This window comes from Scyliorhinus torazame, chromosome 6, assembly GCF_047496885.1.
Source record: "Scyliorhinus torazame isolate Kashiwa2021f chromosome 6, sScyTor2.1, whole genome shotgun sequence".
Classification (NCBI taxonomy): domain Eukaryota; kingdom Metazoa; phylum Chordata; class Chondrichthyes; order Carcharhiniformes; family Scyliorhinidae; genus Scyliorhinus; species Scyliorhinus torazame.
In genome coordinates this window covers 268,685,192-268,712,032 of record NC_092712.1, presented here as the reverse complement: position 1 = coordinate 268,712,032, position 26,841 = coordinate 268,685,192, and the positions used below count along the sequence as shown (strand labels likewise).

The 26,841-nt window shown below is 46.6% G+C and overlaps 2 protein-coding genes across 2 annotated transcripts in view; one reads left to right on the top strand and one right to left on the bottom strand.

The window, feature by feature from the left end:
* Window positions 1-19,805, top strand: part of LOC140425424 (protein DEK-like) — a 73,953-nt gene extending 54,148 nt beyond the window's left edge. The window contains exons 10-12 of the mRNA XM_072509694.1: window positions 4,301-4,449; window positions 17,600-17,668; window positions 19,142-19,805. Coding sequence (XP_072365795.1) covers window positions 4,301-4,449; window positions 17,600-17,668; window positions 19,142-19,153 — 230 coding nt within the window. The 3' untranslated portion in view covers window positions 19,154-19,805. The remainder of the gene's footprint in view (window positions 1-4,300; window positions 4,450-17,599; window positions 17,669-19,141) is intronic.
* Window positions 19,806-26,841, bottom strand: part of kdm1b (lysine demethylase 1B) — a 274,704-nt gene continuing 267,668 nt past the window's right edge. Inside the window, exon 20 of the mRNA XM_072510250.1 lies at window positions 19,806-21,743. Within this exon, the coding sequence (XP_072366351.1) occupies window positions 21,660-21,743 (84 nt within the window). The 3' untranslated portion in view covers window positions 19,806-21,659. The remainder of the gene's footprint in view (window positions 21,744-26,841) is intronic.

The following is a 26,841-nucleotide window of genomic DNA, read 5'->3' as shown; positions in this document are numbered from 1 at the left end:
GAAGACTGATCAAAGACTCGGTACACCAGGTAGTTAGTTCAAAGTCAATACTATTTATTTACACACACTAATATCTACTCATGCACAAATACTACAGGCTAAACTATCACTACTGCTAAAGCCTATACTTAGCTTCGGGTGTCCACTCAGTCAGAGGAACAATGGCCGTTGTTCGGATCTGAGGCTGCTGGGGTCGCAGTGGTGAAGGGGAACAGTTAAGGTCATCCGTCTGGTAGCGAGCGTTGACCTTGGACTTACTTGCTTCTGGTGCAGCTGGTGGACGGGTCTCTCCGCTGTGAGAGCCAAGTCCAAGAGAGCGATTCTCTCTTGGGGCCTTCTTATACCCGAAGGGGCTTTGTGCCCTTTTGGGCGGGCCCAATCAATTGGGCCGTTTCTTGATCATTCCTATTGATTTCATCTAATAAAGGGGTGGGTGCCCTGATGGCTGGGCGTGTCCTAGGTGGCCGTTGGCCTGCTTTGTTTCTGTCTCCTCTGGCGGCGGGGTGTCTGCCTTAGTATGGGTTACTCGAATGTTACTCTTTTGTTCCCGGAGATGGGCCATTATTATGCTAATGGGCCTACAGTTTTGGTCTTGTCTGGGAGCTGCAGCTCCAATATACAGACCAGCTCTGAACCTGCTTGTTTTCTCAGCATTGTCCATTTTCCCTGCAATCTTTGCAAAGTATCCATTTTGTAATCGGGATGTGGCCATCCCAGATGGCTACACCACCTAGAAGGACAAGGGCAGCAGATAGGATCCCCTGCAAGTTCCCCTCCCAAATTGCACACCTCCTGACTTTGAGCTGTATTTTTCTTTCTTCACTATTGCGTCAAAAACCTGGAACTCACTTCTTAACAGCGGTATGGGTTTGCCTACTCCAGTGGTTCAAGAAGGTGGCTCACCACCACCATTTCAAGGGCAAATGGGGATCCTAATTTCGTTACAATTGCACTCTCAAAACCCCGTTTGGTCTGACTTTGGCCCCCTGTTCATTTCTTCAGGTGCAGATTTATATCACTGCACCCTTGCCTCCACCTTTATCCTAGTCCCTAGTGAAATCATTAGCTTCTGTCATCCTAAGATGCCCCTATCTACGCTCTCAAGTCCAAGGGTCAAAGACTTAAAATAATACGGTGGACATAGCTTTTGAATGCCAGACCTGGCTAAACTCTGTAAAACATTATTGGGTCCTACTTTTGTCTATTAAAACTGCTGACTATTCCAATATCATTTTGGAATGCAACGATAACTCCAGGCTTATTTTTTCTACTGCAAGCTGTCATTGTAAATCCTTTTCCCTGGCATATCCTCATTCATTTAATAAATGCAAGGACTTTGTGGACTTCTTTATCACTCCATCTGATCTACCATTGTTACTTTCCTTTTGATGTGGAGATGCCGGCGTTGGACTGGGGTGAGCACAGTACGAAGTCTTACAACACCAGGTTAAAGTCCTCAGGTGAGGAAGGAGCTGCGCTCCGAAAGCTAGTGACATCGAAACAAACCTGTTGGACTTTAACCTGGTGTTGTAAGACTTCGTACTGTACTTTCCTTTTGTTAGCTCACAGAGCAGAAGTTCCTCTAGCTATCCTCTACCCTAGCCCTGAACGTTCATATTTTGCTTTCAATCCTATCACCCCTCCTGGCCTTCTCTGAGCTTATCTTTTCCATGAGGCCCAGCTCCTGCTTCCTCCACACTGTTCCTAATAAATTGCTCACACCCGAACTTCTCTTCCTGACCCCCACTGTTAGCTGATTACATTAGCTGTTCTGTCTTTTCAGGTGGCGTTCGTCCTTTAAATCAGCTGTCATCACCTCTGTCCTCAACAAACCAACCCTTGACCCCCACCATCCTTGCAAAGTATCATCCCCATCTCTTACCCCCCCCCCCCCCTTGTTTCAGAAGTCCATGAATGTGCTGTTCTCTCCCAAATCCATGACCATCTTTCTCAACTCCATGTTCAAATCCCTCCAATCCGCTTTCCGACCCTGTCACAGTACTAAAACAGCTTATATCAAAGTCAAATGACACCTTATGTTACTGAGATAAAATAAACTATCCTCCCTTGTCCTTCTTGACTTGGCTGCAGTCTTTGACAATTGAGCATGCCATTCAGATAGGTGGGACTGTACTTTCCTCTTTCCATTCTTAGCCACCTAAACATAGCCAGAGTCTCACTTGCAATGGTCTCCCCTCATCCTTATCTCTTGTCACCAACCATGACCTCCTATTTCTCACCTGTATGCTGCCCTTTAGTGATATACCTGAAAGCAGCATGTTCGTTTTTACATGTACACTAATGACACCTACCCATCTCACTTGACTACTTCACTTTTTTAGATTATCTTACTGCTGCTCCGACATCCAGTACTGGATGAACAGAAATTTCCCCTTAAGTAAAAATATTGGGAAGACCAGAGCCATTATTTTTGGTTCCCATTGCAAAGTCTGTTCCCTAGTTACTGACTCTACTCCTCCTGGAAAGCTGTCTGAGACTGAACTAATCGGTTTGCAACCCTAGTGTCAAATTTGATTTTGAGATGAACTTCCAACCACACATTTAGACCGCCTATTTTTCCTCTGTAATATCACCTGACCTCGTCTCTGCCTTTGCACATCTGCTGAAACCCTCATTCATGTCTTTGTTCACTCTAGACTTGATTATTCCAACACCCCTGGCTGGTCTCTGATATTTTAGGCTCTGTGGCTGTCCATGCCCAAACTCTCCAAGTTCTCTTCATCTTTCACCCCTGTGCTTGCTGATCTGTACTGTTACTGGTCAAGCAACATTTTAGTTTTAAAATGTTCATCCTTGTTTTCAAATTCTTGCATGGCCTTCCCTATATCTATACTCTCCAGCCCCAAAGTTCTTGTGTACCTGTGCTCATTCAATTCTGGCCACTTGAACATCCCTGATTTTAATTGCTTTATCATTAGTGGCCACATCTTCAGTTGCCTAGGCCCGAAGCTCTGGAAATTCACCTCTACACCTCTTCACCCCTTTGTTCTCCTTAAAATATACCTCATGCTTTCAGTTACCTAATCTAATATCTCTTCTGTGTCTTGGTGTCATACTTCTGTTTTATAATGCTCCTGTGAAGTGCTTTGGGATGTTTTATTACATTAAAGATTTTCTATAATTCTTACACATTCTCTATGTCTGCATGGGACTCACCCCCACAACCCAAAGATGTGGAGGATTGGCCACACTAAATTGCCACTCAATTGGAAAAAAAATGATTGGGTACACTAAATTTATAAAACAAAAAGATTTTCTATAATTCCAAGTTACTCTACTGAAAATGAAGCATGTGAGGGCTACTTTGGAGGGAAACAGAATTAAAACTTGAAGTAATCAAATTTATGTGAACTGTTACAGTGCTACATGTCAATGCTAATTCCATGGGAAAATCGTTCTCATTATCAGTTGGTCAGCAACATTTTTCGGATGTCTTGCACTTTCCAGTGGAATTACTTGTTGAAATTAAATGCCAACTCTGTGCATTCTTGATATTAAAATGACCAACTTGCTGTCAGTGATCTTTCTCCTGCTGGAAAAGAACACAGATCTTGGCCGCAATGTGTTTTGAAACAAGGTGGTCATTATCGAATTGACCGGATTTTTGTTTTTCAGTGATTACCTACACACTGGTGTTGCAAATCTCATTTAAAAAAAAAATAATAATAATAATAATAATCTTCCTTGTCACAAGCAGGCTTACATTAACACTGCAATGAAGTTACTGTGAAAATCCCCTAGTCACCACATTCCGGCACCTGTTTGGGTACACACGGATAATTCAGAATGTCCAAATTACCGAACTGCAACTCCGTTAATGGGCAGGATAAATAGTTTGTGCTTCTAAGCTTGTGAATATTAGAATTGAGGCAGGCAAGGTATACTGAAAAGATAACATGAAATTATAATTGAGACTCCCTCTCTGCGCCCATCCTCGCAAATGTTGCATATTGCGAATCCATGCCTGTAGCTAATTTTGGTATGCACGATTATTTTAACTTCATTTGCACCCATGATGGATTGCATTTTTGTTACCAATTCAAGGATTGGCTGAGTCTACACTTTAGAAGGAGAAACTGGCTTGCAAATTAATCGGCTATGAACTTCTATACTGTTGACCCTTGTGTGTACCTTTTTCAAACCCCCACCCCGCCTCACCCTGACCTTGATGTAGGATTTTGAACGGTTTAACAAGAAAAGTCTGAAATGAGGAGTATGATTGCACTCAGAGTTCTGTTCAGTCTGAAACACTGTACTGCATCTTGTCATTGTTTCCCAGAAAGTGAATCGGAAGATAGTTCGGATGATGAACCACTGATCAAAAAACTTAAAAAACCACCTACAGATGATGAATTGAAGGGGACTGTCATGAAATTGTTGGTTGATGCGAATTTGGAAGAAGTCACAATGAAACAAATCTGCAAAAAGGTGAATTATTTATGGTTTCTGTATGTTTTGTTTCAAACTTGAGGCAGTGGTTCTTTGTATTATACTAGAAAACAAGCTTGGTTCTGAAGGAAAGAAACCGTGGGCTTTTAGACTATTTAAAAATGTTTTTCCAAGTGTGAGTCGTAACCAGCTGGTAGGTCATGGGTGGGTGTCAGAATCATAGAATCCGGACTTCCGGTTGCGGCGATGTGGCGATGCGGAGCTAAGTCGCACGATTCGGCAGCTCCCGCGATCACGGACTTTCGGGCTCTCTAGAGGAGCCCCAACGGGAATTTTTTGAAGACGTTCCGTGTGGGAAGGGAAGAGTGAGGTCCCCCTTCACCGTTTATGAAGAGGACCAGAAGCGAAATGGCCAAAAAAGCGGCATTGGAGCAGCGGGAGAAGCGAGGGAAGAAAAACAAAATGGCGGCGGCCGGGGATAAAGTGGAATGCGGGCTGGAGCTGCAAGAGTTCATCAAGCGCTGTTTCGAGGAGCTGCAGAAGGAGATGCTGGCGCCTATGCTGTCGGCGATGGAAGGACTAGGGATGACTCAAGGCCCACAAGGTAAAGATCCAGGAGGTGCAGAAAAAAGTCAATGAGACCGAGGATGAGATCTTGGGCCTGGCGGTGAGGGTGGAGGAGGCGCTGCACAAGAGGTGGGCGGGAAGATTCGAAGACCTGGAGAACAGGTCGAGGAGAAAGTCTCTTCGGATCCTGGGTCTCCCTGAAGGAGTGGAGGGGGTCGACTCCGGGGCATATGCGAGCACGATGCTCGAGTCGATGATGGGCGTGGATGCCCCTTCGAGGCCTTTGGAGCTGGATGGGGCACACCGGGTGCTGGCGAAGAGACCCAAGGCTAACGAGCCGCCAAGGGCTATTGTGGTGAGGTTTCACCGTTTCACGGACAGAGAGAGGGTCTTGAAATGGGCCAAGAAAGAGCGGAGCAGCAGCTGGGAGAATGCGGAGATCCGAATATACCCGGACTGGAGCACGGAGGTCGCAAAGAGGAAAGCGGGTTTCAACCGGGCCAAGGCGGTGCTGCACCGGAAAGGAGTGAGATTCGGAATGCTGCAGCCAGCGCGATTGTGGGTCACATACAAGGATCAACACCACTATTTTGAAACGCCTGAAGAGGCTTGGACCTTTATTCAAACTGAAAATTTGGACTCAAACTGAGGGTTTGTGAGAGTGGGGGGGATGTTTGTTGTACATAGGGTGTTAATCACGCGCAGGAAATTTTGCACGGGCTGGGGGAGAGATGGGGATGGGGAAAGGGACCGGGTGAGAAGACCGTACGAGAAGGTGGGTGCTGGAGGGAGAGGAGGCTTGGGGATGGGGGAAAAAGAGACAAGGCCGTGACGAGCTGCGCCAGAGGGGATGGGGTAGGCTTAGGAAAGCGCGGGTTTTTTCCCGCTCTAGGGAAGAAAGGCGGGTGGGGGAATGGAGGAACGCGATTGGGAGATTCCCACACCGGAGGGGGGGGGGGGGGGGGGGGGGGGGGAAGAGCCGGGGTCAGCAGGTGTCAGCTGACTTACGGGAGTGTTATGGGGGGAGCAAAAAAGCTAGACACTGGTCTAGCTGGGTGGGGGGAAGGGTTGCTGCTGCACTGGCTGAAGGGGAATGGGACACAGAAGCGATGGTCGGGGCGGGGGTCCCCCGTTTGGGGGACTGGAGGGTGAGGGAGGCGTGGACACGGGACTGGCCCAGAAAAAGGAGATGGCTAGGGGCGGGGGGGGTGTGAGTGAGAGCCCCTCCAATCCGGCTGATAACATGGAATGTGAGGGGCCTGAATGGGCCGGTAAAGAGGGCCAGAGTGTTCGCGCACTTAAAGAGACTGAAGGCAGACGTGGTCATGCTCCAGGAGACACATTTGAAGGTGGCGGATCAGGTCAGGTTAAGAAAGGGATGGGTAGGACAGGTATTCCATTCGGGGCTGGACGCGAAGAACAGGGGTGGCAATATTGGTGGGGAAGCGGATGTCGTTTGAGGCCAAGAATATAGTAGTGGACAACGGAGGTCGATATGTGATGGTGAGCGGTAAGTTGCAGGGGACGTGGGTGGTATTGGTAAATGTATACGCCTCGAACTGGGATGATGCCGGATTCATGAAGCGCATGTTGGGGCGCATTCTGGACCTGGAGGTAGGAAGCTTGATAATGGGTGGGGATTTTAATACGGTGTTGGACCCTGCACTGGATCGCTCCAGATCTAGGACCGGAAAGAGGCCGGCGGCGGCCAATGTGCTTAGGGGGTTTATGGATCAGATGGGGGGAGTGGACCCGTGGAGGTTTGCCAGGCCGCAGGCCAGGGAATTTTCTTTTTTCTCCCACATGCACAAAGCCTACTCCCGGATAGATTTTTTTGTTCTGGGCTGATCCCGAAAGTGGAGGAAACTGAGTATTCGGCCATAGCCATTTCAGATCACGCCCCGCACTGGGTGGAACTGGAGTTGGGAGAGGAGAGGGACCAACGCCCGTTGTGGCGGTTGGATGTGGGACTGCTGGCTGATGACGCGGTGTGTGGGAGGGTGAGGGGGTGTATTGAAAGGTACTTGGAGGCCAACGACAACGGGGAGGTGTGGGTGGGGGTGGTATGGCAGGCGCTGAAGGCGGTGATCAGGGGAGAGCTAATCTCCATCAGGACTCCTAGGGAGAAGATGGAGGGCATGAAAAGGGAGAGGTTAGTGGGGGAGATTTTAAGAGTGGACAGGAGATTCGCAGAGGCCCCTGAGGACGGATTACTTGGGGAAAGGCGACGTCTCCAGACTGAGTTTGACCTGTTGACCACAGGGAAGGCAGAGGCACAGTGGAGGAAAGCGCAGGGGGCGACGTACGAGTATGAGGAGAAGGCGAGTCGGATGCTGGCACACCAGCTCCGTAAGAGGATGGCAGCGAGGGAAATAGGTGGAGTCAAGGATGGAAGGGGAGCTACGGTGCGGAGTGCGACGAAAGTAAATGAGGCATTCAAGGCCTTCTATGAGGAGCTGTACAGATCCCAGCCCCCAGCGGGGGAAGAGGGGATGAGACGATTCCTAGACCAACTGAGGTTCCCGAGGGTGGAGGAGCAGGAGGTGGCTGGTTTGGGGGCACCAATTCGGATGGAGGAGCTGAGCAAAGGTTTGGGGAGTATGCAGGCAGGGAAGTCCCCGGTACCGGACGGGTTCCTGGTTGAGTTCTACAGGAAGTACGTAGACCTGTTGGCCCCGCTGCTAGTGAGGACTTTTAATGAGGGGAGGGAGGGACCCTGCCCCTGACAATGTCAGAGGCGACAATCTCTTTGATCCTGAAGCGGGACAAGGGTCCACTGCAATGTGGGTCGTGCAGGCCGATCTCGCTCCTCAACGTGGATGCTAAGTTGCTGGCAAAAGTGCTGGCTACAAGGATCGAGGACTGTGTCCCGGGGGTGATTCACGAGGACCAGACGGGATTTGTAAAGGGCAGGCAGCTAAACACCAATGTGCAGCGGCTCCTAAACGTGATAATGATGCCATCGGTGGAGGGAGAGGCGGAAATAGTGGCAGCTATGGACGCGGAGAAGGCCTTTGACCGAGTAGAGTGGGAGTACCTGTGGGAAGTGCTGCGTAGATTTGGGTTCGGGGGAGGGTTTATTAGTTGGGTTAAGCTCCTTTACAGAGCCCCGGTGGCGAGTGTGGTTACGAATCGGCGGAGGTCGGAGTATTTTCGTCAGTACCGTGGGACGAGGCAGGGGTGCCTCCTGTGCCCCCTGTTGTTTGCATTAGCAATTGAACCCTTGGCCATGCCACTAAGGGAGTCTAGGAAATGGAGGGGGGTGGTCCGAGGGGGGAGAGGAGCATAGAGTGTCGCTTTATGCAGATGACCTGTTGCTGTATGTGGCGGATCCAGTGGAGGGGATGGTGGAGGTCATGCAGACTCTAAGGGAGTTTGGGGATTTCTCGGGCTATAAGCTTAATATAGGGAACAGTGAGCTCTTTGTAGTACAGGCAGGAGACCAAGAAAGGGGGATAGACGATCTACCGCTGAGGAGGGCGGAAAGGAACTTTCGGTACCTGGGGATCCAAATAGCTAGGAGTTGGGGGGGCCCTACATAAACTGTCTCGACTGGTGGAGCAGATGGAGGAGGACTTCAAAAGATGGGACATGTTACCGCTCTCGCTAGCGGGTAGAGTGCAGTCGGTCAAAATGGTGGTCCTCCCGAGGTTTTTCTTTGTGTTTCAGTGCCTTCCCATCGCGATCACCAAGGCCTTTTTTAAGAGGGTAGGCAGGAGTATTATGGGGTTTGTGTGGGCGAATAAGACCCCGAGGGTAAGAGAGGGTTTTTGGAGCGCAGTAGGGACTGAGGAGGGTTGGCGCTGCTGAATCTGGGGAGCTACTACTGGGCAGCAAATGTGGCGATGATCTGTAAGTGGGTGATGGAGGGAGAGGGGGCGGCATGGAAGAGGATGGAGATGGCGTCCTGCAAAGGAACGAGCCTGGGGGCGCTGGTGACGGCACCGCTGCCGCTCTCGCCGACAAGGTACACCATGAGTCCGGTGGTGGCGGCAATGCTAAAGATCTGGGGCCAGTGGAGACGGCACAGGGGTGCAATGGGAGCCACGGTGTGGTCCCCGATCAGGGGTAACCATCGGTTTGTCCCGGGGAGGATGGACGGGGGGTTTCCGAGCTGGCATCGGGCGGGGATTAGAAGAATGGGGGACCTGTTCATTGATGGGGCGTTTGCGAGCCTAGGGGCACTAGAGGAGAAGTTTGGGCTACCCCCGGGAAATGCTTTCAGATACATGCAGGTGAGGGCTTTTGTGAGGCAGCAGGTGAGGGAATTCCTGTTGCTCCCGGCACAGGAAATTCAAGACAGGGTGATCTCGGGCGTATGGGTTGGAGAGGGCAAGGTGTCTGCAATATACCAGGAGATGAAAGAAGAGGGGGAGGCGTTGGTAGAGGAGCTGAAGGGTAAATGGGAGGAGGGGCTATGGGCTGATGCCCTAGGTAGGGTTTATTCCTCTTCCTCGTGTGCCAGGCTTAGCCTGATACAATTTAAGGTGGTTCACAGAGCGCACATGACGGGGGCGAGGCTGAGTAGGTTCTTTGGGCTAGAGGACAGATGTGGGATGTGCTCAGGAAGTCCGGCGAACCATGTCCATATGTTTTGGTCATGCCCGGCACTGGAGGGGTTCTGGAGGGGAGTGGCGGGAACAATATCTAAGGTGGTGAAAGCCCGGGTCAAGCCAAGCTGGGGGCTAGCAATATTTGGAGTAGTGGACGAGCCGGGAGTGCAGGAGGCGAAAGAGGCCGGCATTCTGGCTTTTGCGTCCCTAGTAGCCCGGCGAAGGATCTTGCTAATGTGGTTGGAGGCGAAGGCCCCCAGCGTGGAGGCCTTGATATGACAGGGTTTATCAAGCTAGAGAGGATAAAGTTTGCCTTGAGAGGGTCTGCGCAGGGGATCTACAGGCGGTGGCAACCGTTCCTAGACTATCTCGCGGAGCGTTAGATGAAGGTCGGACAGCAGCAGCAACCCGGGTATTTGAGCAAGATAATACATGAAAGATCTGGAAAACTGGCATGTACGGGAGGAATCCAATGTACAAAGTTCTGTAACATATCGTTTTACCATGTTTATATCTTGCTCTGTGCGTTTTCTTTCTATTTGTTACGAGGTGGGGGGGGGTTGTTTGTAAGGATGAAAAATTGTGTTAAAAACTTTAATAAATATATTAAATTAAAAAAAAGAAACGTAGAATCCCTACAGTGCAGAAGGAGACCATTCGGCCCATCGAGTCTACACCGACCCTCTGAAAGGACACTTTACCGTGGCTCTATTCCCCACCCTGTTCCCGTAACCCCACCTAGGGACAATTAAGGGTCGCGGTATTCCCGAAAGATAGAATTGCTTCTCGCTGCACCCATCAGTCGCTAACGCAGTTTCCCAATAACAGGATCCAGAAGCCTGCAGGGAAAATCCTGCCTCAAATGTCAATTCAGCTCTCTAGACGGAGCAATTATTTGACAGAAGAAGATGGGGTGGGAGAGATACAAATTATTATCTGGCAGAAAAGTAACAGAATGAGGGAAGTTTTTAAGCGCCTCCTTGTCGTCGCAGTGCTGGAAGAGTTTGAAGCTCCAGGAATTTTTTGAAACCGATTGCAACTAGAACATAGAACATACAGTGCAGAAGGAGGCCATTTGGCCCTTCGAGTCTGCACCGACCCACTTATGCCCTCACTTCCACCCTATCCCAATAACCCTTCCTAACCTTTTTCAACACTAAGGGCAATTTAGCATGGCCAATCCACCTAACCGGCAAGTCTTTGGACTGTAGCAGGAAACCGGAGCACCCGGAGGAAACTCTCGCAGACACTGGGAGAATGTGCAGATTCTGCACAGACAGTGACTCAGTGGGGAATCGAACCTGGGACCCTGGAGCTGTGAAGCCACAGTGCTAACCACTATGCTACCTTGCTGCCCCGCTCAACTACTCCCTCAATCTTGGCATCTGAGCAATCTTGCCAATAAAACTGTAATATTAATAGGGGGGTATTGTTTTTAAATTTTAAAGTCCCCAATTCATTTTTTCCAATGAAGGGTCAATTTAGCATGGCCAACCCACCTACCCTGCACATCTTTGGGCATGGGGGCGAAACCCACGCAAACACGGGGAGAATATGCAACCTCCACACGGACAATGACCCAGAGCCGTTATCGAACCTGGGACCTTGGTGCCGTGAGGCAGTAGTGCACCACTGCACCACCGTGCTGCCCAATATTTAAAATCCCACTCTCTGAATGCTTCAGGGTCCCACCCTCTTCCCCTTCCCAGCGGCAGGTACAATTCAAAAACCATGTCCTGCGGATCTGTTGGCAGATTCTTCACCCTGTCCTTCATCCTGGCCAAAGTTGTGTCCCAAGCGTTCATCCAGACGCGGTTCATCTGCACTTCATCCCCCTGGATATAGACCCCATGTGTTCTGCCCTGGTGCAGAACAGTGGTCTGGGTGGACGACAACCCAAGGGGACCGCACTTCAACTTTGGAACACCTGCAGCAGAAAGGGACCATCATGAATCATAAGGAGACCCATCAGCCAACTCACTGCCAAACTCAGCAGATGCGAGAGTCAGAGAATGTCCGAGTCCTCAGTGAGTGAGCACAAACCCGGGCAGGGATTCTACAACAAGCAATCAGGAAGCAGTATGAATAATCTGGGAGATCTCTCTCTAGCTTAAGTGGGCACATTAAATCAACTTGGCCAAACTTTACCGTCACTCAAAACGCCTGCAGAATTTAGAGATAAATACAAGTAGAAATGAAACTTCCCGTGACGGTGATGTGCTGAGCGGATGAACATCAGGTGGCTGTCTTCCAGACCAGAACCAAATAGGCACTTTTACGCAAATGTAGAAAAAAAATTTAGAGTACCCAGTTATTTTTCTCAATTAAGGGGCAATTTAGCGTGGCCAGTCCACCTACCCTGCAAATCTTTTGGGTTGTGGTGGTGTGACCCACACAGACACGGGGGGAATGTGCAAACACCACACTGACAGTAACCTAGGGCCAGGATCGAACTTAAAGGGGGAAGTCGAGGACCAAGAGAGTAGGTCCCGACGACAGAATATTCTGTGCTTGCCAGGAGGTATCGAGGGCAGCGACCCGACGGGCTACGTAGCCTAAATGCTGGGCAACCTTGTCGGGAGAGATAGTTTCCCCAACTCCCCCAGATCTAGACAGAGCACCTAGATCGTTCAAGCCGAAACCAAAGGCCGGGGACGCCGCAGGCGATCATCGCGAAGCTGCACGATATCAAGATTGTGAGACGATCCTGAGGTAGGCAAGACAGACTAAGGCGAGCACCTGGGAAGAACACAAAATCCGAATTTACCAGGACATTGGGGCAGATCTGTCAAGTTTAACCAGGCAAAGTCGGCCCTGCACAAGAACTGGGTGCGATTTGATATGCTGTTCCCAGCCAGGCTCTCGATCGCGTACCAGAACAAAGAACACTATTTCAGCACCCCTGCGGAGGTGAACAAATTTGTGCAAACCAAATCCTGGACAAGGGGCAGGCGAGACACCGATGAAGGCCGATCAGAGAAGGTTCACGAAAGAAACAGACTCATTCGACTGAATATGTTTGCGCGGGACTGTATTGCCTTGCTCTGCTCAAAAAGATCAGGTCACATTAAAGAGGGAGGACAGGGGAATGCAGTGAGGGTACAAACAGAGAAAGCGGTAATTAGCAGGCATAAGTTAGGGGCTAGACCAGCCCCGGGAGGAGAGCCACCACACTCGCAGGGATAGCTAGCATGGGAGTGCAGTGGTGCACCCATGTGGCATACACACCGTTGGCGACCATGTTAGTTAGTTCCCCCCCTAACAAAGACTTTTAACATAAAGGGTAGCACAGATGCTTCACAGCTCCAGGGTGCAAGGTTCGATTCCCGGCTTGGGTCACTGTCTGTGCGGAGTCTGCACCTTCTCCTTGTGTCTGAGTGGGTTTCCTCCCACAGTCCAAAGATGTGCAGGTTAGGTGCATTGGCCATGCTAAATTGCCCTTAATGTCCAAAAAGGTGGGGTGGGGTTACGGAGATAGGGTGGAGGTGTGGGCTTTGATAAGGTGCTCTTTCCAAAGGCCGGTGCAGACGAGATGGGCCGAATAGCCTCCTGCACTGCTGATTCTATGAATAGCAGAGGCAGACTGGTGACCAAACCAAAAGAGGTCAACCAAGCATTTGAGACCTTCTACCGAGGGCTGTACACATCCGGACCCCCCCCCCCCCCCCCCCAAAACAGGGATGCGGAGATGAAACGGTTCCTCGATGGACTGTACATTCCAGTCATGGGGAACGGTAGGTGGGGGGAACTGGAAACACCAATAGGGCTGAGAACATCATGGAGAGCATTCTCTCCGCGGAGACGGTTGCTGGATAGGGCAAGACTACCACTGGACGAAGCCAGACAAGATGGGAGGACGAATTGGGGATGGAAGTGGGTTGGGGACTCTGGAACGAAGCACTGAGTAGGGTCAACTCCACCTCCTCCTGCGCAAGGCTAAGTCTCAAGATGGTGCACAGAGCTCACCTGACCAGAACCCGAATGAGTAGGTTCTTCCCGGAGGTGGAGGACAAATGTGAACGGTGCCAGGGAGGCCCGGCCAACCACACCCACATGTTCTGGGCCTGCCCCAGACTTGTCGGATTCTGGACAGACTTGAACAGAGAGTGGCAGTCTTCGGGGTATCGAAGCAGCCAGAACTACATACGCGGAAGAGGGCGGATGCCCTGGCTTTTCCTTCCTTAATTGCACGTCGGAGAATCCAACTCGGCTGGCAATCAGCCGCACCTCCCATATCTACAGACTGGCTGGCAGACCTATCGGCGTTTCTCCACCTGGAGAAGATTAAATACAGCATCCGAGGGTCGAACGAGGACTTCCACAAAGCATAGGGGTCATTTATCAGCACGTTCCACGACCTGTTTGAGACAATAGTGACTAGAAAGGGTTGGGGAGACAAAGGAGGACAGACACGATGGAAAGAATCAGAGGGTAAGGCGAGAGAAGGGAACCCAAGGAAATCGCAGAACGAAACATGGGGGGGTGGGGGTCGACGACAACAACTAAAATCAGTAACAGAAAGAAGCTGAACGCAGTATGTGATGTCCAGGGCAGAAGTCAGCACTAGGTGGGAAACTAAGCTACCAATGGAGGCAGACGGGGCGGCCATGAGACATAGGAGCAGAATTAGGCCACTTGGTCCATCGAGTCTGCTCCATCATTCAATCATGGCTGATATTTTCTCATCCCCATTCTCCTGCCTTCTCCCCATAATCCCTGATCCCCTGATTAATCAAGAACCTATCTATCTCTGTCTTAAAGACACTCAGTGAATTGGCCTCCACAGCCTTTTGCGGCAAAGAGTTCCACAGATTCACCACCCTCTGGCTGAAGAAATTCCTCCTCATCTCTGATTTAAATGATCGTCCCTTTAATCTGAGATAGTGTCCTCAGGTTCTAGTTTTTCCTACAAGTGGAAACATCCTCTCCACGTCCACTCTATCCAGGCCTCGCAGTATCTTGTACGTTTCAATAAGATCCCCTCTCATCCTGCTAAACTCCAACGAGTACAGACCCAGAGTCCTCAAACGTTCCTCGTATGACAAGTTCTTCATTCCAAGGATCATTCTTGTGAACCTCCTCGGGACCCTTTCCAAGGCCAGCACATCCTTCCTTAAACACGGGGCCCAAAACTGCTCACAATACTCCAAATGGGATCTGACCAGAGCCTTGTACAGCCTCAGAAGTACATCCCTGGTTTTGTATTCTAGCCCTCTTGACATGAATGCTAACATTGCATTTGCCTTAACTGCCGACTGAACCTGCACATTAACCTTAAGAGAATCGTGAACAAGGACTCCCAAGTCCCTTTGTGCTTCTGCTTTCCGATTCATTTCCCCATTTAAAAAAAAAGTCTATGCCTAGATTCCTCCTTCCGAAGTGCATAACCTACATTTGTATTTCATTTGCCACTTCATTGCGCGGGGGGGCGGGGGCCGCACATGTACAAAATCTCTGTAAATAGAGACTACCTTATTTGTAAATACCAGGTACACTTGAGCTGTTACTCTAAAAACTGGAAAATACCAATAAAAATATTTCAAAAAGATAAATGAAATTTATAAATGTGGTCAAATTAGGTTAGATCAAAGTAAAAAAAAGTGGAGACGACTCAATCGGGTGTTTGTAGAATGATCAATTTGAGATTTCTCCTTATTAAATAGATACAATTGTTTTTAAAAAAACTATCTGAATCCCTGCAAAATGTTTGTCCGAGTTATAGGCAATGGAGGGTCAAGTTATTTACATGGAGTAGTAGTTCCTTTTCCTTTTTGACGCAGCTCAATTCCAGCCATGGGTGACTGTGTGGCACTTTCTCTGTGTCTGCATGGGTTTTCTCCCAGTCCAAAGATGTGCAGGTTAGTTGGATTGGCTATGCTGAATTGCCCCTCAGTGTCCAAAAAGGATTAGGTGGGGTTACTGGGTTACGGAGATAGGGTGGAATCATGGGCCACGGTAAGGTGTACTTTCCAATAAAGTGGGCGGCACAGTGGTTAGCACTGCTGTGTCACAGCTCCAGGGATCCGGGTTCAATTCCTGCCTTTGGTCACTATCAATTTTCAGTTTGCACGTTCTTCTCATGTCTGCGTGGGTTTCCTCCCACAGTCCAAAGATGCGCAGGTTAGGTGGATTGGCCATACTAAATCATGGGCAGCACGGTAGCATTGTGGATAGTACAATTGCTTCACAGCTCCAGGGTCCCAGGTTCGATTCCCGGCTTGGGTCACTGTCTGTGCGGAGTCTGCACATTCTCCCCGTGTGCGCGTGGGTTTCCTCCGGGTGCTCCGGTTTCCTCCCACAGTCCAAAGATGTGCAGGTTAGGTGGATTGGCCATGCTAAATTGCCCTTAGTGTTGGGTTAGGTTACTGGGTTATGGGGATAGGGTGGAAGCGTGGACCTTGGGTAGGTTGCTCTTTCCAAGAGCCGGTGCAGACTCGATGGGCCATATGGCCTCCTTCTGCACTGTAAATTCTATGATAACTAAATTGTCCAAAGTTGTGTAGATTAGGTTATGGGGTTATTGGGATAGGGTGGAGGAGTGGGCTCGGAGGGTCGGTGCAGACTCGATAGGCCGAATGGCCTCCTGCACTGTAGGGATTCTATGTCCCAAATGTATTTAAATTATTGAAAAGTAAAAGATAATGGATGCTTTTTACTTCTTACAAGACTCCCATGAAACGCAAGTAACAATCATTGTGGATAACTTGTGCAAAGCTTTGTCATAGGTATAGCCTTACAGATGGCAATAATAGGCAATCTGTTGTATAGTTTTGGGTAGATGGCAATAATAGGCAATCTGTTGTATAGTTTTTGGTAGAGTGCAGTACTCTTGATTTTAAAGGTATTTTCGCATTGTACCATATACATGATGGGTATTAACATACTTTGTGTTGGTACAACACAATCTGATTTTGACTATACTTTTAAACCATTATATTTGACCTCAAACCAATGCAGGCAATCATTTTCAATGTATGTAATTCTTGTATTGTCTGGTTTGAAATCTAACACAAAACTAAAGCTCAAATATGATGCACTAGGAACCGTACAGCTTTCATACAAATGAGTCATGTTTTGTGGTGGAGTTTTGAGATTGAGCATTAGTGGAGCTTCTGAGTTGAAGGTTTTGTAAAATCATGATGGAACGTTTAGAATTTCATATCCCAAGTCGCTGGTATTCCAGCTGCTGTTGCAAATTCACGTGACCAACAAAGTTGGTGTTTTCCTAGATTGGAAAAGCCAAAGATGTGACTTAAATTTTTGGCAACTGGTAATTACAGCTTGTCGGAGAAATCTTCCACAAGACTGCACTTTTATTGCAAGTAAGCTTAAGATCGCCTGTTATGTCTTTTTGTTTGTGTGAATTCCCTGCTGCGGGATGGTGCGCCCCAATTAAAAGATTGTTCATACAGCATATGAACAAACTTAAATTGCTTCCTGGTGATTGTCATGGCACTATACAATGCACATATTTTATATTCCTCAAATGAGACTGGATTTATTATAAGGGGAAGTACCTGACCTGGAAGTATTCAGTTCTTGTATATATACTGTTTTGCTTCCTAACTAGTGTTTGTGACGACAAATCTATCCAATGGATGTACCATTTTTTTTTTTTAATACTAGGAGAAAACTAGTACGACACTCTTTTGTGTGTGACTCTTGCCCACATCAATCCAATTTTTATTTTAGATTGAAAGTTTGTGGGCAGCACGGTACTGCATTGGTTGCCACTGTTGCCTCACGGCACCGAGGACCCAGGTTCGATTCTGGCCCCGGGTCATTGTTTGTGTGAAGTTTGCACATTTCCGTGTCTGCGTGGGTCTCACCCCCACAAACCAAAAGATGTGCCGGGTAGGTAGATTGGCTATGCTAAATTGTCCCTTAATTGGGAACTCTAAAAACATTTTCCAGTTTGTGTAAACTTTGTACGTTCTAATTAAGTACATGCCGAGCATTTTTGTAGAGTAATTTAAATATGCTGAATGCCTTTATTTTGTTAAGTTGAATTGTCTTTGTTTTCAACATTAATGTTTCACGTAATTGGTAAAGAACGCTCTCTTATTTAGGTTTTTGCCAGCTATCCAGATTATGACCTCTCTGATAAAAAAGATTTTGTCAAGAACACTGTGAAAGAGGTATGTGTTCAGTGCTCTACTTTTCTCAATGGGACCTTGCCATAATTGAATATTCAATTTGTAAATCAAAAAGTAAATACCTGATTAAAAGTCATAATTGAAACTAATTAGAGTGGTAGAAGCAGAAGCTATCAATTATTTTAAAAGGAAATTGAATGGGTACTTGAAATAAATAAACCTATGGGGTTCGAGTGGGGCCGAGAGGTAGTATGATCTCTATGGACCTAATATGACGAGTGCCTGATTACATAGCTGTTCCCAGCTGAGATTTGGGGCAAATTTCAATTTTTATTAAGGGAATTTTACACCATTTTAAAAATGTGACTGCAAAATTTCAGTAGTCTTGTTCAAAACTACAATAGTTGGCCCAGATGCAATACTACTGTGAAATGGAGCATGAAGAATTGTAAGCATTGAATTTGTCCAAATCTGCCAAAGCAAGCCTACTGTACTTATTTGAATGCTGAGTGGGCATTGGCCAACTTTGAATTTGGTACAAAGGGAAAGTTCTCTGTTCGCTCAACTTGATTACAATTGAAGAAAATTAGACTACCCAGAAGCTAAGAATTTGTATTATTCGACTCCTTATACTGATTGACTTTCACTAGCAGTCAGGAATGTTTATATGCACAGTGCCATGTCTGCTTCAGGATGAAAGGGGAAGGGGATCTGTAATTTCTTTTTAGGCTTCATTTTGTTTCCTGTTTTAATTAATTAAATTCAAGTTTGCTAAAGTTTTTATTTGTTTTTGGACTATAGTTGATTCTATTGCCAGTTTTAATAATTGTATTAATGTTGTGGTTCATAGATCATAGAATTTACAGTGTAAAAGGAGGCCATTCGGCCCATCGAGTCTGCACCGGCTCTTGGAAAGAGCACCCTACCCAAGGTCCACACCTCCACCCTATCCCCATAACCCAGTAACCCCATCCAACACTAAGGGCAATTTTGGACACTATGGGCAATTTAGTATGGCCAATCCACCTAACCCGCACATCTTTGGGCTGTGGGAGGATATGCAGACGCCGCACAGACAGTGACCCAAGTCAGGAATTGAACCTGGGACCCTGGAGCTGTGAAGCAATTGTGCTATCCACAATGCTACCTTGCTGCCCACTTCCTTATCTAACCTATGATTCTTGTGTTGCCGATTAGCATGACCAAATTCAGAAGTAGTGTCCATCATTGGTAGAGAGTAGCCAGGGTGAGAATTGAGTAGCTGTTTCACTCGAGCAAACTGTTCAATCAAACAGGCAGGAGTTCCAGTCTGAACGAAAGCAAGACTTGATGTAGCGGTGCTATATTTGAGTAGTTAAATGCTATATTTGAGTAGTTAAATGCTGCTGTTTGGATATGGCTGATATTTGCACTCACCGTTTTCCAAGATTTGAAAGTGTTTTTTTAAGCATGCTTATTTCATGAATAAAATAGATGAATGATGATGAGCTTGCTTTTGTAAATATTTAATTTCAGTTGATTTCGTGATGAAACTGTCAGAGGATAAAGAAACCAGCAAAGGATTGCAGAGAAGATACCACTATCATCGTCCCATGGTTTGTGAAATGGGATTGTTTAACACCAGCACAAATAAGAATGTATTTCTTTGTAAGACAGTGGGATTTATGTAGAATGTCCTGTATGCCAATGTAAATTGAACATGTCAACTTATTGATCTGACTTTTAAGGCTTAAGTTTTATGTTAGTTTATAATTACTAGCTTTTTAAATGTGTTTCTGGAAGTGTACATTTGAATCTATTGAGCTGTGAATAAATTACCCAGTAAATTCATTACTTATAATTATGGTAGTTAGGCATGTCTCATTTCTCACCAGCTAGAATCCAGCTAAATGAGTTGGAAGTAATTTTAGCCTCTTCCTTAGCTTTAAGTTGCTATATTTGCATTTGTTGTATCTTTCTCTGTTTAGCAGTTTAATTTGACCTTTGTTTTTGTATTTAAATGTCTTCAGAGCAAGGCCATGGTTTTAATCTTGTAAAAGGGGAGAGTTTTATTGGAGATGCAGTATGTCTACTTCTGTAGGTTAAGTTCTTATTTTATAGAACTAAGATTGTCTGTGGAGCAATTTACCAGCCCCAGTTCCCCCGAGAAAATAAAAACTTTATACACAAGTTAAAAGAAGACAGTTCAAGTGTTTTTATTTGAGCATTTTTTAATAAACAGTTGAAGGATCAAAACCATACTGGTTTACAGAAGGTAATCTTTCCAATGGAAAAGTACAAAAAGTAGAACATCTATCTCGCTGCAAGTCCATTTAAAAGGATTGGAAACATGCTCAAAACAGGAATTGAGTTGCATTATGATTTTAATCTCAGTACTACTGTTCAAATTCCATCGTGTTTATTTAGTACTCTGGTTAATCAGTTTTGGCTTCAATCAATCATAAGCAACCTCAATACAGTTGGAGATGTGCTTTAAAAAAAACTAATTGAAACCAGCAGCTAGCAGTTTAGGAGCAGATTGTATTGTTACTGCCAACAACTACAAACCAGAATTACAGTTGTATCTCTTTGACTCTCGAGTCTGGTCGGTAGACAGTGTTTTTGGGTATTGTAAGATACTCTCCTAAAACTATAGTTGCAGAAAACCTTATCTCTGCATATATAGATGTGAATTCAATGCACTTTTGGGCAGTATTTTGTATATTACGGATGGAAGTGGATCTGAAACACTAACCCATTGCCAGATAACATTTTTTGATACTGGTGAGGTAATTATACAATGTTAGTATTATTTCAGTCTCATGGAACAAGAGAAAAGCTGTTGAGAATGCAATACCCGAGTTTTTTTCAGGAATGCTTGTGTCACTAAATTGAGACTAATTTAGTCCATTTGTTTTTTATTATAATACTCCCCGGCCTATCTTGCACAACAACTCATGCTCAATAGATTAACTGGGCCCATTTGCAGGGAGCACAGACACTAGGTGATCCGAACAACATGAACCAGATATTTACATCAAATTATGTACAGGATGTTTCAACAAAACTACAGATCTAGAAAATCCTGTTTTAACCATATATAAAATCAAAGATGCAGGGGCTTTGTACATGTTTAAAGGAGGACAATTAACCTTGTGCTTCTCGTACTGTACACTTTACAATAGATAAGGTTAACCTAGTGGGTAGTGTCAATCTTGTTACACAATTCACAAGGGTTTCATTTAAAAGGCATATTATCTTTTATCTCCGTCTGAGATCTATGATTTGCATTTTGATCTACCCATGTCAAAATTGATGCAGAGATGTTGCAATCTCTGATGCATTATGAATCTGCTGCTCAAGTATGGATTTGTTCCACCTGGACAAGTTACTGAATAGATACTACTTTCAGCATGATAAACCCTTTCTGGAAGAAACCAGTTGAACACTCCATCCTAAATTCACTGAGCTAGAGTATTTTATCTTGAATAAGCCCAATTGTTTGAAGCACCAACGTTTTTAGTGGTGAGTGATGGAAAGATTGAGAAATCCAATCTTTCCCTAACTGCCATTTCCACTCTCCCTATTCAGCTTTTGCAGCACCTATTGTAGCCTCCAAGTTGCTAATTCTGCAAAGCAAAACTGAATAGTTCAAATCCTACAATTAACCATGCAGCCACTCATTAACAATAACAATATTGTGAACTTTATCAAATAAATTAGTATGGACTAAGTTTTGCACCATGTCGAACTGAAGTATTCCATTAATAATGTACTTTATGTCTTAGTGGAAAGATGTTAATTTTGGGTGGTTTTTGTACAATACAAATTTGTTGAAAATTTGGAAGTGACAATTATTGTACTTCATATTATTTAAACTTTGGTTTAAACACCAATTTGTACTATCTTCGTGCAGTTACTCTGAAAAAAATCCTCATTCTTGATCTTAAACAGACCTACATGGGATTTTGCAATAATTTGTTTACAAGTACAGTATCTTATGTACAGTTTCATTTAGTGCTTTTAACAATTATAAATTATAGAAAATCTTCATTTATAACGCAGCAATTTTACTTGCTTCTCTGACTCCACTCAGGTAGGCCCCAGTGACAGTTTGTGGAAAATGTCGATTTGTTGCCTGTATTAAAATAAAAGATCAAGATTTAAATAATCACTTTAAATACCTTCCAGTCATTATTAGTATATGCAGAAAAACATTTCTATGCTCATCTGAATAAAATAAACCTTTCAAAAATGTTACTTCAAAAGGTTGAAAACAGTGCCAAGCAGATCGATCAGCATCTAATGAGATTGTTAGGATTTTTCCAGGTGCATTTTCCTCTACTTGGGCTAATGTTCCAGTATTTTGCAATTTAAGTTTTAAGTTATTATAGGATGCCACATTTAGATCATGATTTTAGATTTGTGTTTTCTTGCTTTGGCTGTTAAGCTATATAAGACTGAAGCAGTCATTTGCTCACTTCACTTTGTGGGGAAGATGTTCCTATGTCTATTTAGATGCAGTATAAAAAAAAACTTGCAAGCAAACCAATCTGCTATTACGGGATGGCCAGAATTACTGAATCCGAGGAGCCTCATGACAAAAACTTAACACTTGCTAATTAAAGTATCCATGTAATATGTTAGAAAAGGGGATATCCACAAAGGACTCCTACACTACCTGCTTTCCTTTGCCTGGTGGTCACCTATGCCCTTTCTGCATATTCAATTCTCACCTCACTGAAAATACTATCCATGACTTGCTCAGCATCGCGGATGTTCCACGGTGAATCTACCCTCAGCTCCAGCTCTGAAATGCGGTTGCCAGTGGCCGCAGTTGGACACACTTCCGGAGTATGTGGCAACCAGGGACAACTGAAGCTTCCATAATTTGCCACATAACAAGAGGATATCAAAGGTGCAAGGTCTCCTGCCATGACTGCAAACCCTTAATTACTCTTTTTAACAAAAAAATTAAGACTATAAAAGAATATTATTCACTTACCTCTCCTTCACTTTCCTTAGCCTACTTTGTTTACTTATATCACTTTAATATATTGACCCTGACTCACTTAGTGGTTTCCCACTTAATCCCTTCCTCCAAAAAAAAACTTCAAACTGAACTGCTTCAATGTGAACAGGAATCCGACCTTGGTGTTTATGAAACTCAGCTGCGCTCTGCTCCTGTCCGACTGAGTTCGCCCACCATCTTTTTAGCTTAACCTAACTCTTCTTCACCCTACTCCAAAAGCACGGTCAGTGCGGACAAGCAGCACTGTTGCACGGTTAACCAGCTACAGCTGAGTGACTCAGCTGACTCCTGTTTCAGGAATGCAACTAAACTGCAATAATCAAAACCACAGCTTTTATTTACTAAATTAAATAACTAATTTAGCTTAAAATCAACCCTGAAATTAAGTTTACTGGCTATGTACTTACCCCTGGAACCCCCTGTTTTTCACCCAACTCCAAAAGCACTCTTGTTTAGCCAAGTAGTATTCAGTGGAGGAGCTGCAATAATGGCTCTATTTATGTGTTGCTCAGACATTTCCCCCATGTCATTTGCAGGTGGAAGCCTCAAAAGTATCCCCATTCCCAATGATAGAGGAGCCCAGCATATCAGGCCAAAAGACAAAACTGAAGCATTTTTCAACCCCCAATCGTAAGTAGATAATCCTTATGAAATCCCAACCACCCATGATATCAAGAAATGTAAACTGCATGGATACAGCATAGGCTATGAGCCCTAATGTGCTTTAGAACTAGCCACACCCTTAGCCAAACTGTTCTAATACAGCTACAACACAAGCAAAGTAGGCTAAGTGGAAAACTGCCCAAGCATATCCTGTCCCCAAAAACAGGATATTCAATCTAACCAGTGCAATCAAGCGATTGGAAGGTATCGTTGAGAGTGCAATCAAGCGGCACTTACTCAGCAAAACCATGCTCACTGTCGACTTCATTACAGCCTTGGGCCAAACTTGGACAAAACAGATGAATTACATGGGTGAGATGGTCAAATGCTGCCTTGCTGTCAAGGGTAGCCATCAAGCAGCCCTAACAAAATTGATGTCAATGGAAATCAAGGAGACGAGTCATATCCAGGAGAAATTAAGTCGATTGTGATTGTTGGAGGCCAATCATCTCACTCCTTTGCCGCAGGAGTTCTTCAGAGTAGTGCCCTAGCTCCTTGCATCAATAACCTTTCCTTCCTCGTAAGGTCAGAAGTGCGGATGTTCCACTAATTGTAATGTTGATTCACACTGGCAATTCCTCAGAAACTGACACAGTCCATGCTCACATGCAGTAAGACCTGAACACTTTCAAATTTGGACTGATAAGCAGCAAGTAACTTTGCGCTACACATGGGCGTGTCAATAACCAGAAAATCTAAACATTGCTTGACAATCAACTTAACTGGACCAGCCATATAATTTGTGCGGCTACAAGTGCAGGTCAGAGGCTGGAAATTTTGTTGAGAAGCCTGTCCACCATCTACACCTAAATATAAACAAATTAGTTTTGTTTATTAAACACAGGTTGCTGTTCATGGTTTGCACTACAAACTTTACCATCCTGAAATAACTAAAACAAAGAACACAATATGGTACTAGGAGTGATTGCTAATGGTTTTTAGTTCGGCTAAATTAGATAGCAAGAAGGGCATTGAAAAAGAAAACTTTGTCAAGAGAACAAAACCTTAGTGAAAAACCCCCCATTGCACTCGACAAGTCCGTCGCATCGAGAAGCACAGTGAAACAAGAGATGGAAGGTCTGCAGACTCCCACTTCAAAACCTCTGGTAACCGAGATGTAAATTGGAGAAGTTAAAAAAAATTTTTTTTTTTTTTTTTTAAATTAAAGGTTTTCATAAAATATCAGTAACAAAAGGAACCCAACAGGGTTAAGTACAAAACACAGTCCAGAAAACAACCCTCCATACCCCCCCCCCCCATGTACATAAATAATTAACATTAACACCCCAACTTAATACAGCAAGTATATACACCCCCTTAGACCCTCCACTGTAAATAACAAAAACAAAAAATAAAGTAACCCCCCCCCCCCGGAGTTGCTGCTGCCATTGACCAATGTCTACCGCTCTGCCAGTCTAAGAACGGTTGCCACTGCCTAAAGAACCCTTGTACCGACCCTTTCAAGGCGAATTTCACCCTCTCCAACTTAATAAACCCCACCATATCATTGATCCAGGATTCCACGCTTGGGGGCCTCCCATCCTTCCACTGAAGAAGAATCCTTCGCCGGGCTACCAGGGACGCAAAGGCCAGAATTCCGGCCTCTTTCGCCTCCTGCACTCCCGGCTCCTCTGCCACCCCAAATATTGCGAGCCCCCAGCCCGGTTTGACCCTGGATCCTACCCTCAACATCGTCCTCACTACGCCCTTCCAAAACTCTTCCAGCGCTGGCCATGCCCAGAACATATGGGTGTGATTTGCTGGGCTCCCTGAGCACCTAACACACCTGTCCTCACCCCCAAAAAACCAGCTCATCAGTGTCCCGGTCATGTGTGCCCTGTGGAGCACCTTAAACTGTATGAAGCTGAGCCTCGCGCACGATGCGGAAGTGTTCACCCTCCCCAGGGCATCTGCCCACGTCCCTTCCTCGATCTCCTCTCCTGACTCCTCCTCCCACTTACCTTTTACCTCCTCCTCCTGCATCACCTGATAAGTTTCCGAGATCTTCCCCACTCCTCCCTCCCCCGAGAGCACCCTGTCCTGTACTGTGCGTGGCCGTAACCACGGGAATTCCACCACCTGCCGTCTGGCAAAAGCCCTTACCTGCAAGTACCTGAAGGTGTTCCCTGGGGGGGGGAGCCTGTACTTCTCCTCCAGCTCACTCAGGCTCGTGAACTTCCCGTCCACAAACAGGTCCCCCAACTTTCGTATCCCTGCCCTGTGCCACCCCGCAAACCCTACACCTGTTCTTCCTGGGGCGAACTGGTGGTTCACCCGTAATGGGGTCCCCACCGATGCCCCAACTTCCCCCCTGTGCCGCCTCCACTGCCCCCAAATTGTGAGGGCAGCCACCACCACCAGTCTCATGTTATACCTCCTTGGAGGGAGCGGCAGCGGTGCCGTTGCCAGCGCCCCCAGACTCGTACCCACAAGACGCCGTCTCCAGCCTCTTCCATGCAGCCCCCTCCCCCTCCATCACCCACTTGCGCACCATCGTCGCATTGGAGGCCCAGTAGTATCCACAGAGGTTGGGCAGCGCCAGTCCCCCCCCCTATCTCTACTCCGCTCCAGGAACACCCTTCTCACCCACGGAGTCCCTCGCGCCCACACAAACCCCATTATACTCCTGTTAACCCACCTGAAAAAAGCCTTTGGGATAAACACGGGGAGACACTGGAACAGGAACAAAAACCTTGGGAGCACCGTCATTTTGGTTGACTGCACCCTACCCGCCAAGGACAGCGGCAACGCATCCCACCTCTTGAACTCCTCCATTTGCTCCACCAGCCTTGTAAAATTAAGCCTATGCAGGGCCCCCCAGCTCCTGGTCACCTGGACTCCCAAATATCTGAAGCTCCTCTCCGCCTTTTTTAGTGGGAACTCGCAAATCCCCCTCTCCTGGTCCCCTGGATGAACTACGAACAGCTCGCTCATCCCCATGTTGAGCTTGTACCCCGAAAAGTCCCCGAATTCCCTAAGAATCCTCATTACCTCCAGCATTCCTCCCACCGGGTCCGCCACATACAGCAGCAGGTCGTCCTCATAAAGCGACACCCTATGCTCCTCCCCACCCCGCACCAACCCCCTCCAGTTCCTCGACTCCCTCAGTGCCATAGCCAGGGGTTCAATCGCCAGTGCGAAGAGCAGAGGGGATAAGGGACGCCCGTCTCGTCCCTCGGTGCAACCTGAAGTACTCGGATCTCCTCCTGTTTGTGGCCACACTCGCCATCGGGACCTCATACAGCAGCCTAACCCACCTGACAAACCCCTCCCCAAACCCGAACCTCTTCAGCACCTCCCACAGGTACCCCCGCTCTACCCTAACGAAGGCTTTCTCAGCGTCCATCGCCACCACTATCTCCGCCTCCCCCTCCCTCGCCAGCATCATGATAACGTTCAAAAGCCTCCGCACATTCGCGTTCAACTGCCTCCCCTTCACAAACCCCGTCTGGTCTTCATGGATGATCTGCGGCACAAAATCCTCAATCCTCGTGGCTAAGACCTTCGCCAGCACCTTGGCATCTACATTTAGCAAGGAGAT